General features: G+C 36.7%; 2 protein-coding genes across 3 annotated transcripts in view; one reads left to right on the forward strand and one right to left on the reverse strand.

Annotated features, from left to right (window-relative positions):
- LOC135077448 (ATP-binding cassette sub-family G member 4) overlaps nt 1–20,800 on the reverse strand; it is a 133,114-nt gene that overhangs the window by 75,007 nt on the left and 37,307 nt on the right. The gene's annotated exons all lie outside the window — the stretch shown is intronic.
- Nucleotides 2,381–20,754, forward strand: LOC135077435 (arf-GAP with dual PH domain-containing protein 1-like). 2 transcript variants are annotated; one of them, XM_063971973.1, is made up of 8 exons: nt 2,381–2,562; nt 8,575–8,800; nt 10,439–10,612; nt 12,546–12,638; nt 13,024–13,200; nt 13,628–13,863; nt 14,803–14,997; nt 16,128–20,754. In XM_063971973.1, the coding sequence occupies exons 1-8, from the start codon at nt 2,481–2,483 to the stop codon at nt 16,190–16,192; spliced, it is 1,248 nt and encodes a 415-aa protein (XP_063828043.1). In that variant the 5' UTR covers nt 2,381–2,480; the 3' UTR covers nt 16,193–20,754. The 2 variants fall into 2 exon arrangements, with proteins under 2 accessions (XP_063828043.1, XP_063828044.1); XM_063971974.1 differs by lacking the exon at nt 12,546–12,638 and having other exon boundaries at nt 16,128–20,166.

The raw sequence follows: 20,800 nt of genomic DNA on the forward strand, positions 1-20,800 counted from the left end.
CAATGGTACCAATAATAGGTTACAGAATTCAAATTTAAATTTTCAAATTCAAATTCAAATTGTTTATTAATTAACTGGATCTATCCAAAAATTTAATGTTTCCAGCCTCCATACTAAATGTATGCCAGCCAAACAATATTGAAAGTATTAATTTTTTTTGTTAAATAATAAACACTTAAAATGAACTCGTAAATTGCATTCTTATTCAAAATTATTGAAAACATTGGTTTAAGGCTTTACTTGCTTTAATATTATCAAGACATGAGTGCCATGACTGTGGCTGTACTAAATGTATGGAAGCTGGAAACATTGAATTTTCGGATAGATCCAGTTTATTTTGTAACCTATTATTGGTACCGTTGGATATAGCTCGTGAAGCACTTTCAGGATCAATAACCAATTTTTGAATATCTTGTATAGTTTTTAATATTATGTGGTTTTACTAAATGTATGGAAGCTGGAAACATAGAATTTTCGGATAGATCCAGTTTATTCTGTAACCTATTATTGGTACCGTTTGAAAGAGCTTGTGAAGCACTTTCAGAATCAGTAATCAGTTTTTCGATATCTTGTACAGTTTAGAAATAATCGAGTGAGATCACATAACGTTTCCACCCTGTATAAGTACATAATGTCCCAAAAAGAAGTGTCAAGCCGAAGCCCACAGGTAAAGCATCACTAGGGCCATCCAAATCACCCCCAATGTAAGTATGTTCCGCGATTTTTGATACTTTTTTGGTCACTATGGCGCGAATAGTCAAGTTTTTTTAATTAGATGAATACTAGGCCTAGCTGATTCAGAAGTGTTTACATCCATAACACAAATGTAAACGAAAAACGATAAAGTTGTAAAAAAAATCTTAACCCACAAACTAACAAAAGTCGCGGTGATTCGGGTAGCCCTAGTGATGCTCTACCTCTGGGCTACGGCTTGACACTACTTTTTGGGACACCCTGTATCTATTCTGTGGTAATAATCTTGCCTAATGTATTTTCATCTTTTTTCGCGTTAGGAAATGCATTAAATTGCATAGCCACCGGTCCGGGGGCACCAGTGGGATATGTGGGGCCCTCCCTGCCAGAAGGGCAAGACCTACCCACTAAAAACCTGACGAGTCCCTCTGGTGGTGCTTGTAGGGTAGCACGCAAGTCGCTGTAGCGAGTCGTTTGCGTGCGTATGTCAATATTTAACGAACACTCAGCAATACTAGGTGCACTCAGTCTGGAAGTTGAACCCCTTCGAGTTTGGGGTGGGATAGGCACCCAACCGTCCCTAACATTTACATTAAGGTATCTATAGGGTAAGAAGTAGGAACTTACCTACTTAACCCCCAGTTAACAGTGTCATTATTTTTGTCGCCGATTACGGTATTTTTACGGTCATACCTATAAGCTTAGATGCATAAAGAGCTTGATGTTAATGTTTTTCTGCAGCATATTATTTGAATTTTGATGCAGATTTTTACTAGACAGATCTAGTACTAGTACTAGTGTTTCAATTGGTGCAGACAGACTCTACTTTAATCCGGACGACTAATATAGGTGTTTTATTTCTACTTCGGGTGTTTTGAGTTTGTATTTAGGTAGGCTAAAATATCTTACTCGTAGCCTAATATAGGCCTACTTAGATTGTTTGCGATAGCCACTTCCTAAAAGCTAATCAAATAGGTATGTAGAGCTGTACCTAATAGTTATGTACTTATTTGTTGCGTAAACTAAACCACACCTAACCATGGCTTATAGGTACATTAATTGTGTCGTAGGCCCGTGGCCTTGTGGGTAAAGTTTCTCCATTAAAGAAAAGTAGGTAGTTAGGTAGGTATAGGAATTTCATTTTCTGTCATTAGCGATGCTATTGAAAATATTGAATACTTACCTACTTCAGGAAAACAGTTCCTAAGTAATAACCGTTGCACCCACCTGAAAATACATTATACGTACCTACCTAACTACGTATATGCGTAAAAACTACAACTATTTGCTAGATGACGACAATATGTACCCACTTAACTATTACGTAAGCACATTTGTCTGAAAAACCTAGCCAGCATCGACGATACAGTACCGTTGGTATACTTATAATGAACCATGCATGAATGTATAGCTATCTAGACGGCCAGTATTTACGCGAGACGGTGCTTGTATTCGCGTCGTATTGCGTATACTACGCCATACACACACAAATAGAGTTTTACGAGGCATCCACTACTCACTCATTTCATTCATGTACTGAAACTAGACCTCTCTTTCTATCTCATTCATTCTAGGCGCAACCTGTCATGTGCGAATGAAACAGGCAATATTTTTACTACGTAATGGCGTTTGTTGAACCGATTCGCTGCGCGTCGGTCGAAGTCTCGCTCGCGCTCGCTCCCTCGCGCAGTGTTGGAGAGCGCGTTCGTTGGAAGCGTTCGACTTTCGAGTGGCGACGTACGCTAGCCTGGCGTGCATGTCTTCATTATTGATGCAAAAGTTCCACGATGGTAGATCATAACGAGAGATTGTTACAGGAGTTGCAAAGGAGAAGTGGAAATAATGTGTGTGCGGATTGTGGAACCGATGGTACGTGATATATTGTGATTTGTAAACCGTTTTAGTGCTAATGTTTTCCTTGTGAAGCGTGGTATTTGCATGGGGTGAATAGGCGGGGGGCGTAAGTGCGTCCATGCTCTGAAGTTCAGTGACCTCAACGTAAAATGCATTCAATGAAAACAAATCATCGTGGAGTAACTGAGTATGGATTGATTCAAACACATCCAAACAATAATACGTAATAAATATTCAAGTAGGTACATCTACATTATTGGTGTTTGTTCCGGTTATGATGCTCTGAGGTTCCTACGCTAATTAAAAATTGATTTTGTGTGACCAACATGTGCCGAACTACGGAGTCAGAAATGTTTGTATTGTAAAACATTACGCTTGCTACCTGCGTTTGTTCATTAACTCTACAACTTAACTGCACCATTGAGGTAGGCATCTACTTGCGTAGCTAATGTACGCACTACGTACCTATGAAGCGTAGTATTTTCTTGCCTTGTAAAGGTAGAGTCGTAAATTTCGTTATAAATTGTTGATTTCGAACCTATTTAGAAAACTTTTTCTTGCGTTATGAAGTAGCTAAACAATATAGAACATTCCTCTAAACAAAATGAGAGACTCTATCTATTAACAAATGGCCCACCAACCAAATGTGACCCTTGTAATGATGCAACAACATGCAACTGTTTCTGGCCGAGGCAACAAAAACAAGCGTGCCGAAAGTTTTGACATAATTTTAAAACTTAGTTACAGAAGTGGGTGGTGAGAGTGACCTAATAAATTCTGTGTCGTCTGTCTGTGATCTTTACTACCTGCTGCGTATTAGCAAACTATCAAGCACAATGATGGTTTTTTTGTACGGTTGCGAAAAAGGTCGCACCTGAATAGAGGCGCGTATTGCAAACTCTACCTAACATCGGGCTTATGGTATTTTCAAGGGTCTCTTTGTTGAAATTGTGGTATTTCTGCATTTGATCACAGATTAGGTAACATCAGGAACAAAAATAAACTAAACCAGTCACTGCAGTCACCAACAATTATTATTCTCATATCTTTTAGGATATTATCCAGATGACACATGCATGTTGTTGTTTGTGAGATAATGCGCATCCTATCTACCTACTTCTATGTATTTTCTACTTTCCATTTAGTTAGTCAATCGGCCTACGTGCAGTGTAGAGTCATGTAGGGCGTCAAAACCTTCCTATGAGACTGCATGAGTCATAGCGACCGGATAGTTTATGAACTGCTTTCGACATTTGTTTATCGCCTTGACTTTTGTGAGCTATTCCAAAGAAATGTTTTTAAGTCGAGCGATAAGCTCCTTTCCAATACAATTCTCGTAGAGCTATTAATAAACAAGTGCTGTTTGTTAGTAGTTATGCATGTAGCAAAGGGCATCGAAAGCATCGAAATTATGATTCATAAACAGATTATAGTTGTAGCAATTGACGAAGGCGAGTGAGCTTTACATGTATGGTGGCTCGCTACTGTTGTTTTTCAAAATCTCTCAAATCCCACCGCCGCTCGACTATTGTGGTGAGCCCACTCGTAACACAAGCTTATTTAGCTTACCACGAGGGGCTAATGGGACTATTAGTAATTTGGGCAATACAAATTGGTAATAATCTTTTTAAAAAAAAAAAAAAAAAAAAAAAAAAAAAAAAAAAAAAAAAAGTTTTGATAGATATTACACTATCGTAGTACACGTACACACAAAAGTAAAGCTCAATCGCCTTCGTGAGTTGCAAGAACTATGTACCCAATTACCGTTACACACAAATATGTAGAGTATGTAGGAAAATATCTATTAAAAGGAAAGCCTAAGTCGAATAACAGGAAACCCAATCGCTATTAGATGCAAAACATTAAAACCTATAAATATTAAATCTCTCTTCTTTCGTGTAGTTTAATCTATTCTCGCTTGTTTTCGTCAAAGCAAACGCACGTGACGTGTAAATTAGATATAAATGTAAATCTTACTTTGGCAACGCCTTCATGATTTGAGTTTAATTGGTTACATGGTCGTAAAATCAAACATTAATACTTATGGTTTCTTGTTTATAATTGTTGTGCAATGCAACCTACGATTACCTTTTTACGTTTCATTCATAGCAATCGGTTCGCGGCTCTATGAACATTCTCCGTATTGTGACTACCTGCTAGTCGCATTAATATAAATTATTTATAGACCTACCTATGTATGTTTTAAACATTTCCCAAATGGAAACAAGTTTGCCTTTAATTCGGTATCATGATTTTAACATTATCTCGCTTATTAAATAAAAAGTGAGCTCTACATTTTCAGACCTGATTAAGTGAATCCGTGTCTGATTCTAAGTACATTTTCTGAATGACATGCTCAGAAGCATCTAATCGTGATTATAGGTCATTAATATAGTCTATAATTGCCTTTACTCCAAGAAAAAGAACTCTACTTAGGTACATAATATTTTATAATAATTTTCCACACATAATAGGATATTCGCTTCATAAGATATTCTGTGAAGTAAACCACTCTGTAACCGCATAGGATTTAGCAATTGATAGGTTTGTCTTGTGGTCAGTGCTTGGAATCTTGGTTCTTTGTAGGTATTATTTATCGCTCTTGGTAGCTGGTAAATATCCGATATCAAGTTGTTATTTTGTTTTCAGTCGCATTACTTTTAATATTAGGTGTCGTAAAATATTGACGTGATCTCCAGACACTGCCATTATCGTATCACGCGTTCGTTTGCCCAAAATAAATAACAATTTCGTGGTTATTTTTGGCATATTCGCGAATATCCACGATAGTATTCTCACCGAAACAAGTTTCGGCTCGACTTCGGAATACCTAGCGAAGATTCACCTACACGAGTATTAACTATTATGACCAAAACACACGGTTGTTATTTACGACCAGCGCAGAGGCCGACTGTCTACGTGTGAGTGTGACGTCGTGTCGGTGTGCTCTCGTGCTTGTAAACTATACACGGATGTAGTGTCGCAGCCGGATGGCTAAATTAGCCTGTTAGTTCAATGGCTAAAAGTTTTCAGGATACCGAATGTCTAAATGTCGACCAGCCGTATGTAGAGCTCTAAACTTTCAAATGTTGAAATTGACCCCAAAAGCTGGTAACTTCAGTTAGGTTACTGTAAATGTGAGCTTTGCTATGGTTTTAGTGGAAATTATAGAGCTTATAAATGAGGCACTGGACGAGTTTTCTTTTGCTGAATTCAGGAGCTTTTTTCAGCACCGAACGCACAATAAGGCCAGGTTTCCACCAAGGCGGAGCGATAATGAACATAATCAATCAGATTTCACTTTGTCAATTTCATTCAATCTGAATAAAATCTGATTGGTTATTCAAAACATTTCTCCACTCCGCGCCGCTCCGTTTTGGTGGAAACCGGGCCTTAGTCAATGTGTGAGTCACTCAACTCATTGCTTCAGTCTTTGAAAAATATTGTGGGTTTTTTGAGAAGTTAATCATCTAATCGACTGAAATTCATGATTATTATGATGCCATTTCTTCGTTAGACATGATACAATATAGCTTATTTAATCAACTAACTGCGACTGTTTATGCTCGGGCAGTTTCGCCTTGGTTCTCATAACCTTACAGACGGGGTTTAAAGTGGGACAGTCCGTAGGAAATGTAAAAGTTCTGAACTTCTAGGCACCTGTTTTCCTCGAGAATATTTGGGTTTCCCAACATACCTAGTACCTACTTACTTAGTGTAAGATTACCTACATCCTTGTATGTGAAATGAGAGTGTTGTTAAACACAGCGGGGACATTGGTTTCTATTTCGAGGCGGCCACCGCGACGTACACTTTTAGTGGTGGGGCAAAACAACAATCAAATTCATTCATAAGTAGGTATGCCAACGGCAGTACGATTTACTATTGTATGCATTGAATATTTATTTAAATTGGGTAGTAGGTAGGGTCTACAACCAATGTGTGTTACCTGTGATGACGTATGGCTCGGAAACGTGGCCCCTCACTATAGGCCTTATACAGAAGCTCAAAGTTGCACAGTGTGCTATGGAGAGGGCTATGCTCGGTGTTTCTTTACGAGATCGAATCAGAAATGAGGAGATCCGTAAACGAACTAAAGTCGCTGACATAGCCCGACGGATCAGCAAGCTGAAGTGGCAGTGGGCTGGGCACATAGTACGCAGAACTGACGGCCGATGGGGCAGCAAGGTTCTGGAATGGAGGCCACGTACCGGAAAACGCAGCGTAGGACGTCCACCCACAAGGTGGACCGATGACCTGATAAAGGTAGCGGGAAGGCGCTGGATGCAGGCCGCTACCAACCGTGCGATGTGGAAGTCATTGGGGGAGGCCTATGTTCAGCAGTGGACGTCCTGTGGCTGAAATGATGATGATGATGATGAGTAGGTAGGTACCATCGATTTTTAGAGACCTCACTAATACACTATTTTAGAAAGAGAAACGTAGTTAAAAGTTTTTGAAAGAGACCTGTTGACCTTAAAAATTTGCTAATAACACTACCTAGTTGCGTATTTCAGAAGTTTAATAACTTACTGTAATATTCTACAGAATTACCTAACTGCAGGGTTTCTCTGTTGAATACGATTAGCGGAAAATGACGGCCATGAACTCTTTTTGCAAAATATTTCTTAATTTGCCAAACAATGGGGTAAATGCGTTGGCATGACGTCTTTGCTCTTTCCATGGCGTGAGTAAGAATAGGAATCGTTATCGCGGTCTTTGTGTAATGCGCGACCGTTACCTTTAATGTGTTTTTATAGAAACGTTCGATTCTTTCACGCAATATTTTCCTTTTGCTCTCGGCCGCGGCTGAGCCCACAGAAGTATCAACACTTTTCCGAGTACATCCATATCTATCCTAGATTGGCGAGTTTACACTTCTCTACACTAGCGAAGTGGAGAAAAATGTTTCTTCTAAGTTGTTTATTAACCAAAACAATATTTCCTTAAACAATACCCATTTGTTTGTTTTTAAGCTTCTGACCTCTGGGTGTTTACCCCTTGCCTATTTATTAGGCCCGTACTAGTAGTAAATACTCGTATATTGAAACACCTGGGATTTACCTTTTTATTTATAGATTACAACAAACAATACGTGTGTACCTCTACAATATTAGCATAGATGACGGTGGTTGACGTCACGAATTTCTCGTAAACGCAGTGCGCAACTGTGTTTGCATATTAGGTATTACGTTATTCTGATTTACCGATAAGAACAAAACTATTGAGTCTTTGTCCTAGTCAATCAATTGCCATTTTATTAACACTTCAACTCTTGGATTTTACCATTGATAAGGAAGCGTAAAGAAATAGCTAACTTTGGAGACTGTTTCCAGACATAAACCAACCGCAATCGTGAGGAAAATTTTACATCCACCTCGTTAAAGTCGATGTTCTTTAGCGGCTTCGTCCGTTCGTTCGTTTCAGCCAAATGACGTCCACTGCTGGACAAAGGCCTCCCCCAAGGTTTTCCACAATGAACGGTCCTGCGCTGCCCGCATCCAGGCTCTTCCCGCGACCTTTACCAGATCGTCGGTCCACCTAGTAGGAGGCCTGCCCACGCTACGTTTTCCAGCCCGTGGTCGCCACTCGAGAACTTTCCTGCCCCAACGGCCATCGTCTCTACGAGCTATGTGCCCCGCCCTTTAGCGGCTTAGATAACGCAAAATTTTTAGCAACATTCTTTTGACTTCGTTATGAACTTAACAATCTATTTTTTCTACTCCATGACTCAGCAATTTATTCAATCAGAATATGTGTACTCTCTATGTAGAGTCAAGAATATTTGAAGCTACTTCTTTTTACGCAGCGTAACATCAGGATCAACATCCCTATAAAGAAAATAATCTGCGTCTAGGGCCCGGTTTCCACCAAACCGGAGAGGAGAGAAGATGTATTTGAATAACCAGTGAAAAGAGATGTGTCGGCTTTGGTGGAAACCGGGTCTTCACTTTCAACCACAGACAACATCCTATTTTAAATTTGGAGCTTTAACTGGCTGATTTTACAAAATAAATCTGTCCCCAGATCCGGACTGGGCGTCCTACAACCTGGGCATCTTCATCTGCATGCGTTGTGCCAGCATCCACCGGGGCATGGGCGCCCACATCAGCAAGGTCAAGCACCTCAACCTGGACCGCTGGGAAGACTCCCAGGTCCAGAGAATGAATGAGGTCGGCAACATCGCCGCCAAAAACAAATACGAGGAGCGAGTGCCGCCCTGCTACAGACGACCGACGAAGAGCGATCCACAGTGAGTCCGTATTCCTTTAAGACACGATAGGTAGTACCAAGAAGTTTTCTTGGAAAACTCGTATATGTTCCCCAAGTATTCGGGACTCAGTAGAATCTACACCCACAGATTTTCTAACTTAGGTAGGTTGGTAGCGATTGCCCGAAGCTTCGTTCGTCAGGTGTTTTTTGAGCAACTGTATTTACAATATTTATCTGAAGTTAGGTAACCTAGAGCTATTAATAAGAATAATTTCCCTCACATTAAAAGTTTGCTCAGCAGCTTGTAATCTATTTTGATTTTAGTCAGTAAAAAGTTATTATAAAAGCGCACATCGAATTGGATGTTGTTCATTCTCGTCGATGACAAAGTAAATTTTATAGATATCCATTAAACAATCTACTGAATGTTATCTTAAAAGGTAAATAAAACCCTTGTATTATAGGAATGTTATACAAAACTGATAAAGTAAGCGGCACACAATTAAACCATGTTTGTAGTATTTACTTACCTAAAAAGTTGTTTGTGTTAAGTACTCGACGAAAGGGCAAGTCATCAAAAACAATTACCCACCTACTTTTATGGTTCTTGGAATTACCTGTGTAACGTTTTAAATGTGTTTTTATTTTCGGGATTTTCCCTGAAAGCCTTTGAAGTCCTTGACGTTTATGATTTTTATCTTTATAACTGTATTGTTTTTAGCATGGGTGGAATGGGAGTTGGGACTTAACTAAAAAACAAAGCTTTTCCATATTTTTATTATGTCGCGGTTTTTTAATTTCAATCCTTTTAAAGTTTAAAGTAGTCTCAGTAGGATTTTAAATTTGACGTAAGCGGTAGAGTCCGGAACACGCTCGTCAAAGTACGATTAAAATGCAATTTCTCAATATCATGTTTGGGCACCCACCAAACACGTTCCCAAATAACAACATTAAACTTAAAATTTATCAAAACTTGACCTAGATGGCTTATCTCTACGTGCATTCGTAGAACGACACCAACACCATACCACGAACGACTGATACAGATAGCGCGATTGAGATTTTTTGTTATGATGCTTAATAGTGGATCGATATCCGTTTTTATTACTTCCAAATCGCCGTTACGAGGTAATCTATTCTGGAATTTTGATAAAAACAGCGTAATGAACCTTAGGAATTCCAATCGGGTGAATATTGATTGCAAAAACGATAATTAACTTTTAAAAAAAATAAAACCGACTTCAAATGCGTGAACACAAAAAAAAACTAAAAATTAAAAATATTGCGTATAAAAAAGTTCATCCCCAATTTTCCACCCTTGGGGGTGAAATATTTTCTTCAAATTCGCATGAAACCACCCTTTTGATAATACCTATTCAACAAAAAAATAATCGTTCAAATTGATTTATAATCGGCGGAGATATTGCGTATAAAAAAGTTCATCCCCAATTTTCCACCCCTGGGGGTTGTTTTTTCTATTATTAAATTTAAATGGGACCACCCTTGAGGTATTACCTATACGCCGAAAAAAGATTTGTTCAAATCGGTTCATAATTGGCGGAGTTATCGCGTAACAAACATAGAAAAAAAAAAAAAAAAAAAACATACGGGTCGAATTGAGAACCTCCTCCTTTTTTGAAGTCGGTTGAAAATAACACCGTCATCGTTCTCATTACAGAGTTCTCATAGAACAGTGGATACGTGCGAAGTATGAAAGAGAGGAGTTTTGCCATCCTGAACGGCAGAGCTATCTCTCTGGCTCTATGGAAGGTTTTCTGATGAAGAGAGGGAAAGAAGATAGCAGATACCAACTCAGGAAATTTGTACTGAACGAGACCGAAGACACACTCAAGTAAGTGTCGCATGACTCACAACTTATTTATGTAGGGATTAGGGTGGTATTTCGATTTTCGATTATTTTGCCTACCTTGATCACGGTCAATTAGTATTTTTATTGCCATCATATATGATCTAGAAGGTAATTGTTATTTATTTTAGCTTACATCCTTCTTTCGTTATTTCAATACTCGAATGCTTCTTCTAGCTTTATTATGATCAACACACTAGACTTATTAGTATAATTAACTTAGTTATCAGGTCAATATTACCAATACTAGATTTCTTTTGTTAAATACACTCATTTGTTTTGTAAATTATGAATTTATGACTCTACTTGCAATGCCTCAATTTACGTCATTACCACACAATTAATTATGATAATTTGCATTGATAATTGTTAGAAAATAGTTTGTTGTAATAGAATAAATAACAGGCGCATAACTGCATAACTATGACGTCATCAAGACATAGTTTGTTGAAGTTCAATTTTATTTCCCTGCATTATAATGTTTGCTCTATTCGCCCTGTTTATTTGGTAATTAATTCCATTATTACTTTTGTTTTTTTGTAAAATAATATAGGTACTTACATACTTTAAAATTCAGTATTTTTAAAAGGGCTTTAGAGGAGACAATATTTTAGGAAATATCTTAATAGTAAACTTTTCTCAAGCTGCTTCCAAATTCATAGCAACGCTTAAATAACTAACATGATTGTTCATACAATATAACACGTGAATGCTTTAAATGTCTCTATGTGCTATTTCTCAAATCAGCTGTCCATAACTCATCCAGTACATTCATTGCGCATTTGAAATTGTACTTAAATGATTAGAAACCATGAAACGGTCTCTGAAATAAAATATTCACTTTAAACATTAGGCGTATGTTTCCTTCATAAATACAATTTATGACACGTAGGAAATACACCTTGGCATTACTTGTATAACAAACAACTCATGATGACTATAAAAGAATATTGCCAATTGTGTAAAACACGCGTTTAAGGTTTTAATTAACGTAGCTACAAGATATAAAGTCGTAGTATAAAAACGTTTTGAAAAGAACTATATACTTATTGATATAAAAACAACTCTATCTAAATCAGTGGCTGATGAAATCGCCGGGAAAAGTCAATTGTAGTAACGTAGAGTCTTGATAAGCGCGAATTTCGTGATACGTGTGCGATAACGTGATAAATTCGGATTCGTGACAAGTGGGTAAACTTATGACGTAGACTTAAAAGTTCCACACCTCTTCTTGCGCGTACGTCAAGCGGCTTAAGCAAATATTGTCGTATCATACCTACCTATCTACAACGACCACGTAACGAAAATTTGCCGACGGTGACTTGTACTTGTTTTCGCAAATCCGTTCTAATTTCCACAATTACTCTTATACTGTATTTTTTTATTACGCAATACCTGCGGAATGTTGCAAAATGAAAACAATATTTTGTTGCATATTCCGTGTTTAAAAATAACTAATCTATTTACTTTACATTTCATCAGCATTATTTACTCTTCGTCACTTGTTTTGAAAGTACACATCGGAAAGAGACATTTAAAAACAACATACAAAATAGTTGTTGGATTGTGTTTAGTTACTTAATTGGTGTTAGGAGTAGGCATTCCGAGTTGTTACTGTGTGTTTATCATCATAATAAAATTACACAGTTGTACAAAACAGGAAAACCGATCAGACCTTACCTACACTGACGTAATCCGCATCTAATTATAAACAAATATTGACTTGGATGTCCCGTTTAGATGCATCGAGGTCTACACCCTTCGTATGAACCTCTGCAATGCGGATGCATTGACGTATTTAAGAATGTTCTTTGTAAGTTAATTAAGCAATTTTGATTGAAGGTACATTGAATTAACTGTAAGCATGATCAAATCGCATTTCTGTGCTTCGCCTAAACATATCCGGACTGGTTCTTAGGTATCACCAAGCTTCCGACGGCTGCGGCCGTGCCGCGAGTTGTCTCGATCGGTTATTCGATCGTCTCCGTGTCAAAAACATTGGTCGATGGAGGTAAGAAAGACATTCGAATGATCCACGTGACGATTACCTCGGTGACGTCACGACTTACGGAAACACGGCGAAAAATTGCGAGTAATTTAACCCTTTTTGTACTTAATTAATCATGCCACATTATCATCGCACCTCATTGCATTGTCCTGCTTTTGTCAACTAATATGAATGTTTCAGGATATATTTGGAGTAGGTATTTATATGATGGTGATTGTTTTTCCTTATTTAGGGGGAAAGTGCTCCATAAAATGTCTATCGAATTGAACCACACGCAAGTCTGTCCTTTTAATCTTTACAGCTTTGCTACGCTGTAGAGAAGACGATCTGCGTAGATTATGAGAAATTCATGTAATAATATATTAATATGTTTTTCCGTTATCTCCAGGTACCACGTTCGTGAAAACAAAGAACCAAAGGGCATCCTGAAGCTTTCGGAACTGAATGTCTGCTTTGCGCCGTCGAAGATAGGTCACATGAACTCTATGCAGCTCACGTTTATGAAGGATGGCTCCACACGACACATCTATGTGTACCATGAGGAACCAGAAGTTATTAACAATTGGTAATTGCATTAATACCTTAATAACGTTTCAGCACCTAAGGCGATAAGATTTAAAGTATCGTACGTTTACCCTTCGTCAGATGGCCAGATAGAAACTGGAGTTTGTTTAAGGCGGTTTTCAGAAAAAAGTACCCTATACTCGTAGTTTGATTCACGTTTCTAGTGAATCATCGGTTTCATAAAATTAAGGTTGTATTTGAGCTGACAATAATATCTCTACGGTTTCGACCTTTGACAGTAAAGTCAATCGTCGATAGTTCGATTCCCGTCGACCGCTGTTACATTGTGGTGAACCTACTCTTAGCTAGATAGTTTAATGAAAATGTTACTTGTGCACTACAAATTACTCTTTAGCAGAAGGCTCATAAAGTTCAAAGTACTATGACAACTTTGGCATTAGTAATACTAACCCTCAATCATCTTTCAGGTACACAGCGATCCGCTGCGCCCAACTGCACCTCCTCCAAGTGGCGTTTCCTTCAACCCCCCAATCGGACCTGGTCCTCCGCCTACCGAAAGACTTCGCACGCGAGGGCTGGCTTTGGAAGACAGGACCCAAACTCACAGACGCTCACAGGAGAAGGTGGTTCACACTCGACAACAGAAAGCTGATGTACCACGATGAGCCATTGGACGCGTATCCGAAAGGAGAAATATTTGTCGGTAAGATTATTTTGCATTGAAATATTGTCTTGCCCATGTTTTTCGGATGCCGTTTTGGAGATTCCAATGTTGTGTTATAATAAGTATATGTTAGGTAGGTTAGGTTAGGTTAGGTTTACTGGCTTTTTAAGGTGAACTATCTGATAAAATATCGAAAAGCATAACAAAAACGTGATGATTAGGAGGGAAGGATAATTGAAATTCGACATTTTTATGAGTTACTTCATGGAATTGTGGATAGTGTTCCATCTGCCCCACTAAACCAACTTTTATGTGCATAGAAAATGCATAAAAACGATTACTAAATAAAATTAGCTTTAAAGACGACTAAGATCGTCACCTGATATTTTCAATAATAAAATACTCCCGCAGACTTGAAGATGATGCTATATTAAGCATTGGCATGTCCGGACAGTATTTTTGCTTTACGCGAGTGATTCAACATACCTTTTATACCTAAATTCGCCAGGAAAGCTTGATAAGTAAACTTATTTTAGAAATTATCCCCCTTATTTCGAGTTCCAGGAGATTATGAAAGCACTCACCTAATATTGCGGTTAGTGCGCTAACTGCGTCATTAACATTTATTTTTACTCAAGTAGGTGACAGATAATTATAACCCATTGTAATTAGAATTATTATAAATAGAATTTAATAATTATTCTTAATTTCATTATAAAACAGAGCAATCAGAATTACTATAGTCAATTTAATTATTTTATCCTTACCTAACCGGAAACAAACTGAAACGAATTTCTTCGTGTATTTAATTTTATTGTAGTGGTGTTTATTTTATTTATTTATTTAAAAACTTTATTGCACACACAAAAAAGCAATACAAAAGGCGAACTTAATGCCTTATTCTTACCAACCAATACCTAAAGAACGTTAGAATTACAAGGAAAGAAATAAAAATAAAAATATTTTTTTTTGTTCCAGGCCATGAATCAAACGGTTACTGCATCAAAGTGTCGAACACTGGCAACGGGTGCAAAGAAGCCCGGTTTCCCTTCCACCTGGTGACTCCTGATAGGACGTACTGCCTCGCGGCCACCACCCACGAAGACCGGGCAGGCTGGCTCGCTGTCATACAGCAGACCATCAAGAGGCCGCTCACGCCTCAGGACTCTAACAGTAAGTACTTAAGGTCCATTTTACATAGAACCGTCCTATAGATCCACCTGGTGACTCCTGATAGGACGTATTGCCTCGCGGCCACCACCCAGGGGCAGGCTGGCTCGCAGTCATACAGCAAACCATCAAGAGGCCGCTCACGCTTCAGGACTCTAACTATTTTTCCTATGGGTACAAATCGCACGATTTCCTTACGCCTAGTGACTACCATCAGGACGGAAAGGGCATTTTATAAAATTTTAATCACTAACGAAAGTCACATTATCTGGCCTCTAGGACCATACGACTTTTACTATACTATAGGCCACAAACTGAGAGCTGTCGACCTAAGACAGGTTAGGCAAGCCCAAAATACATAGATACAGGCCACAGTCCCATACGACTTTATCAAAGCTACGGGTTCATACCTGTAAGTCAAAGCTGATAAACTGGTGGAACAATATCTAAACGATTCCGTCGAACAATAAGCCTATGTTAAGTTCAAACCTCCGAGTTTGCAGCTATCGCTCGAAATACCTAAATACTTGCACATGAAATCAACAACATGACCAATTCCCCTGACCTACCTAAAATGACGTCCGTGACGACGTCGGTGCGTTCTGCTGGCTTTGACCGACGTCATCTGAACATGAATTTTACCGATAACGCACTAACGTGGTGGAAAGTTACACTTGTGTTAAAGGTAAACAACATGTTAGTTACATGACCAATTTCTCTGTGCGACCGATAATGACGCCCGCGAAACGTTTATGGGGTGAATATGTGTCAAGAATTAATTAGTAGTATATTTAATGTTAGAAGAATAAAATAGTATTTTGTAATTTCCACCCATTCGGTTCTGCTTATCCCTTAGACCTTAGGCGACACTATTGACAGTTGAATTTCAGAGTGAGATTATGTGTGAAATTTTTTGACAAATCTATCTTTGGATTTGGTTCCCGGACTGGAAAAGTTATTTTATAAAAATCTAATAATGTTTTTATGTAGGTAACTTTGCTTCGAATTTTTTTTACAACCATTTATCCATAAAGATAGGGGTTAAGTGCCTTAACTTGAAAAATTCAGCCTGTATAAGAATGTAGAGTTGTACGGATAGTTTGCTACAAATAATTCGTCTGTTTTTTTTTCAGTTGAGGCCATACTCGTTCGCAAAAGGACAACGTCGAACTCCATCAACATATTCTCCGGCAGGTAGTTGCACTGTCTTGTCTTACGCCTAGGCTGTAAGATGAAACGCATGTATTGTTTCTAGAATTAATTTCAAGGACTGCAAAGTAATTAACATATACATTAAGGTATAAAGTTAATCTCGTCGAACTGTACTCGTAGTACTCGTACGATGGACGCGACGATGTAAATATTTTAAAGCAATTTTTGTTCGATTATGTTTGTATCGATATAACGTAATCAAATGTATTTTTATTAAAACATAATAATATGTTTTGCTAATAAGTTTAAATTATTTTATATATTTTAGGTACCGTGACGGAACTGAAACGATTATGTGTTAAATTATGTCGATTATTTTTAAGTTTATTAAATGTAATTTTACCGCGTGACGAGTTGGAAAAAACAAAATGGCTGGACGCACAAATTATATCATTATAAATAATAAAGATAAAATCGTAATTCGTAGCATAGAATTTAGACATTTTGATAATATTGATGGAAAGGATAACAGGCAACAATAGTCTTTATTTTTATGGTTTTTACATTAGATTTGGAATATTCGACGGTTACCTTACAGACTTCATTTTAGATTTTTAATTTTCAGATGGATAATTTTTGGCTGTGGTTTGAATGCCTTGGTTTATTTTATTTACAACTTTCCTTTATTTAAATGTCTTTTCACTTTCTAGTTAAAGTCAGGACCGTCTTCCATGCAGGTTTGCCTGTTCTCCTTTATTAAATAATGATAATATCGTTTAAAATAATACATAACTACATACTATCATCATTTATATCACTTATTAGACTACAAGATGACCAGTAGAGTACTATACCTTTTTTTTAAATAATCGCATCGTAATTAGTTAATTATTTAAAGACAAATATTATGTAGAATATGACTACATTTGAAAAAAATAATTAATTTTTTTAGATCATTATCGAAAAATCAATAAAAAAAATATTATTCGACATTAAATTATAATAATTTACAAATTTTCTTCAAACGTAGTGGTGAATTATGATTATGTGGATTTTAAGTGTGTTCTTACCTGGCTAAAAATATTGCTCATCTTGTTATTTATTTTACTGATAATTTTATTACTTCTACCAAATAGTTAATTCAAATCACAATTTTTGCTCTCTCATTTTTCATACAAAAGCACTCCACCAAAAACATAGGTACACAAATCAATAACTTATAAAAATAATATTAATAACATAATAGACCTTATTGTACTTGAAATAACAAATCCTGTATTAATAATATTATATCCAGTTTATTCGATCATAGTTGGCCCAATGATAAAATAAATTCATAGGTAGATTATTTATTTTGGCTCAGTCCATAGAGTAGGTTATAGTGATGTAAAAGTTTCTAAAACAAGGCATGTTATGAATGATGTATGAAAAACATGCTTGTTATTCAATAAATCTAAATAAATATACCTACATTCACAAAGCTACATGACGTGTATGGGGCGCGAAATTTGTATTTCTGTCTGTATACAACTTAAAAGTGATAGTATCATCTGTACCATCCCAACTAATATTATAAATGCGAAAGTAACTCTGTCTGTCTGTTACGCTTTCCCGCTTAAACCTCGCAACCGATTTTGATGAAATTTGGCATAGAGATAGTTTGAGTCCCGGGAAAGAACATAGGATAGTTTTTATCCCGGTTTTTGAAACAGGGACGCGCGCGATAAAGTTTTTCTGTGACAGACAAAATTCCACGCGGGCGAAGCCGCGGGCGGAAAGCTAGTTGCCGATAAAAAAGGTCTAGTTATCTTCCAAGTTAAAAAAAGGCGTTTAGTTTTAATTAGTTAAATACGTTATGTAATAACTAAATAATATGCAAATAGCAATGCAATAACGTAGTAGAGTGCACTATAAAAATAGTGTTTAGTTGTAGAATACTCTGGAACATGGGCTTTAAAGTGTTAATTTACCTTGTTAGTTATGAAGAGTTCACAAGGCATCATCACAATTAATATTGATAGATGAGTAGCTTATTTAACCAGTTGAGCGTACGTGACTCTACATTTCCTTTCATATCTTAAAGACTTTGGTCGGCCGAATGAAACACGTTAATAGGTATCCTGAAGGATAGACAACTTACTCGTATCTGGATATTTGTTAGTAAAATACAAATTTTAAATGCGTGAAAAACTTTTACTTTTTGCGAGAATAATTATAATGCATTTTGACATTATTCGACATTAATACATTCATTTGTTTGTTTTGTCGGCAAAGTATTTTATCTTTGATCAGACGTGCCCAATAAAGGTTCTTTGAAGGATGCAAGCAAGTCTCATCCACACCACGTTTACATACAATCCTGTATTCAACTTATGATTGATCTAAATATTGAAATACAAGTCACAATCGTTAGTTTATGATTCAGTTTGAATCGAGTTTTGCTCTTTCATGATATCAGACTCACGCCTGTATTCACAAACATTACTATGAGGTCTCACAGTCCGCGTGGACGCACAGGGTGACACATGAACCAATCACAGAGCTCTATTCAACGCTGTGCGTTCCATTTTCTGCTTCACTTAAGCAAGCATCGTTTGTGAATACGGGCGTCAGATTATAGCTCATGCATAGCTGATAGTGTACGACTGGTATAATTAAACGTCATTATACTAATTAAAACCGATAGATATCTAAGTAAGATAGCCCACTGTTTATTTATTTTCGAAAGTTTAGTCTTAGATAAATAAAAGGTTTTTAAGTATTTATTTAATTGATGGCGTAGTATTATTCTAACTGTCCAATTTTTTATGGACATATTTAGATAATTTTAGTAAAATCTGTCTTTATTTGCGAAATCCATTTTTAAGCAATAATACGTTTTGTAGGACAGTTTTAATTTTTTGAGTCTTCTTACTTTGAAAGATTCATAGTAAATGGAAATCCGCGTTTACAGTAAACCAATTATTCATGTACATAAAATATAATCATATGCAATATCTTATATCAAAGTACTCGTATTCACATATTAACACAGTAAAACATTCTTAGTATAATGTAGGTGTGTAAATGCATACGAAAAAGCTAGGAGCCTACCAAAAACATGGTAGAATTAGGTAATACTTTATTATAATGTATACTATATCGGGACACTATGATACAGGACTAAAGCAAGTTGCTTGTTAAGAATATGTTAAGGGCATGAATATAATTCATCTAGTGTAGTGATGATTGAGAGTATTTGAATTTTTGACTAGATTAAATTCTACCTATTGGCTAGTTGATACCATTCTTCCGGCTCTCTTTTTTTTTAAAACAACAACATTATTTCAACCTTGAACTCCCCTGAGTTAGCTTTTAATTTACTGTAAAATTCGATTTTTATTTTTCGAATCAGTAGTCAATTGTTTGTACACAAGTGACGCCATTGTATTGCTGTCAGTTCATGAAAAGAATGAAAATTGATTGATGGTATCAACTACCCAATAATTGAAACGCGTTGTCAAGTTGTCGTGTACCCATGATAAGTCCAAAATATCAACAATATTTTATGACCAAGCGTTTTGATGTATTTATGTTAGGAGGAAAAGTTAGGAAATTCACCAAAGGAGTGTTTGGAAATGAGGACTGGTGCGAATCAGCAGATAAAGTAGGAAAATGTAATTTAGTCGAATGAATAGCCACAAAAAGCAATGTAATGTTTCCTAGATAATGTACAATTTATTTAGCTTTGTATTGAATAGATTTTTAGGTAGGTACTGCCACTATTGTAACCATACTATTCATTTGTAAGAACAATAGTTACGATACTGCACGATTATTTTAGCGTAGAATAAGTTAGTTCGGAAATTTTATTTATAATTTTTTACCAAAATATGCCTCGCTTACTTTTATTTTATGATTTGTTGTAAATAATCGAAATAATACGATGTAGTGTGTTCTGACATAATACGTTCTTATAAAATAATAAACTTTTCACCGCTACACAATGTATTTTCTTTTAAAACTTAATTACCTACCCAACCCTATTTATTTTTCAGGACACTTGCTAGTAACATGATTTTACTTGTAATTGAAATCAATCTGCTTGTTTATACTACATTAACCACCTGAATTTTCAATAAGATATATTTTTAAAATATTTATTTCTCTATGATAAAAAATATCCCTAAGATAAGTATTTTAGTCTCTATATTCGTAATTTCGTAAGCCACGTAAGTGGTTTACAAATGCACTTCAGTCTCCGTCGCTTCGAGATGTTTTTTCCCGCCTATTCCTGTTTGTTTTGTCAGATCCCAGCGACGTGGCTTGACATCCACTTTGTCCGGGATCCGGTTACCGAACACGTCACATTCCCGTGTTTCACGTAATTATGTGTGCAGTATTGAATTTATGGAAAAGTACAGTAATAAGTAATTTAACCAATAATATTACAGCTTCTACATATAAGGGAAAGTTGACTCTATCTCTCCTTTTGTTACGTTTTCAGTAAAAGTTGGCTATTTTCTAGCTGTAAGAATTAATCTTAGGATATGGTAAACTAATTTTCAGTCCGATTTCCACTAGCAATTTCCACGTAATCGTTTTAGCCATAGGACGTCTACTGCTGAACATAGGCCTCCCACAATGATTTCCATAGTTTTTTACTGCCCTAAAA

Source organism: Ostrinia nubilalis, chromosome 13 (genome assembly GCF_963855985.1).
Source record: "Ostrinia nubilalis chromosome 13, ilOstNubi1.1, whole genome shotgun sequence".
Taxonomy (NCBI): Eukaryota; Metazoa; Arthropoda; class Insecta; order Lepidoptera; family Crambidae; genus Ostrinia; species Ostrinia nubilalis.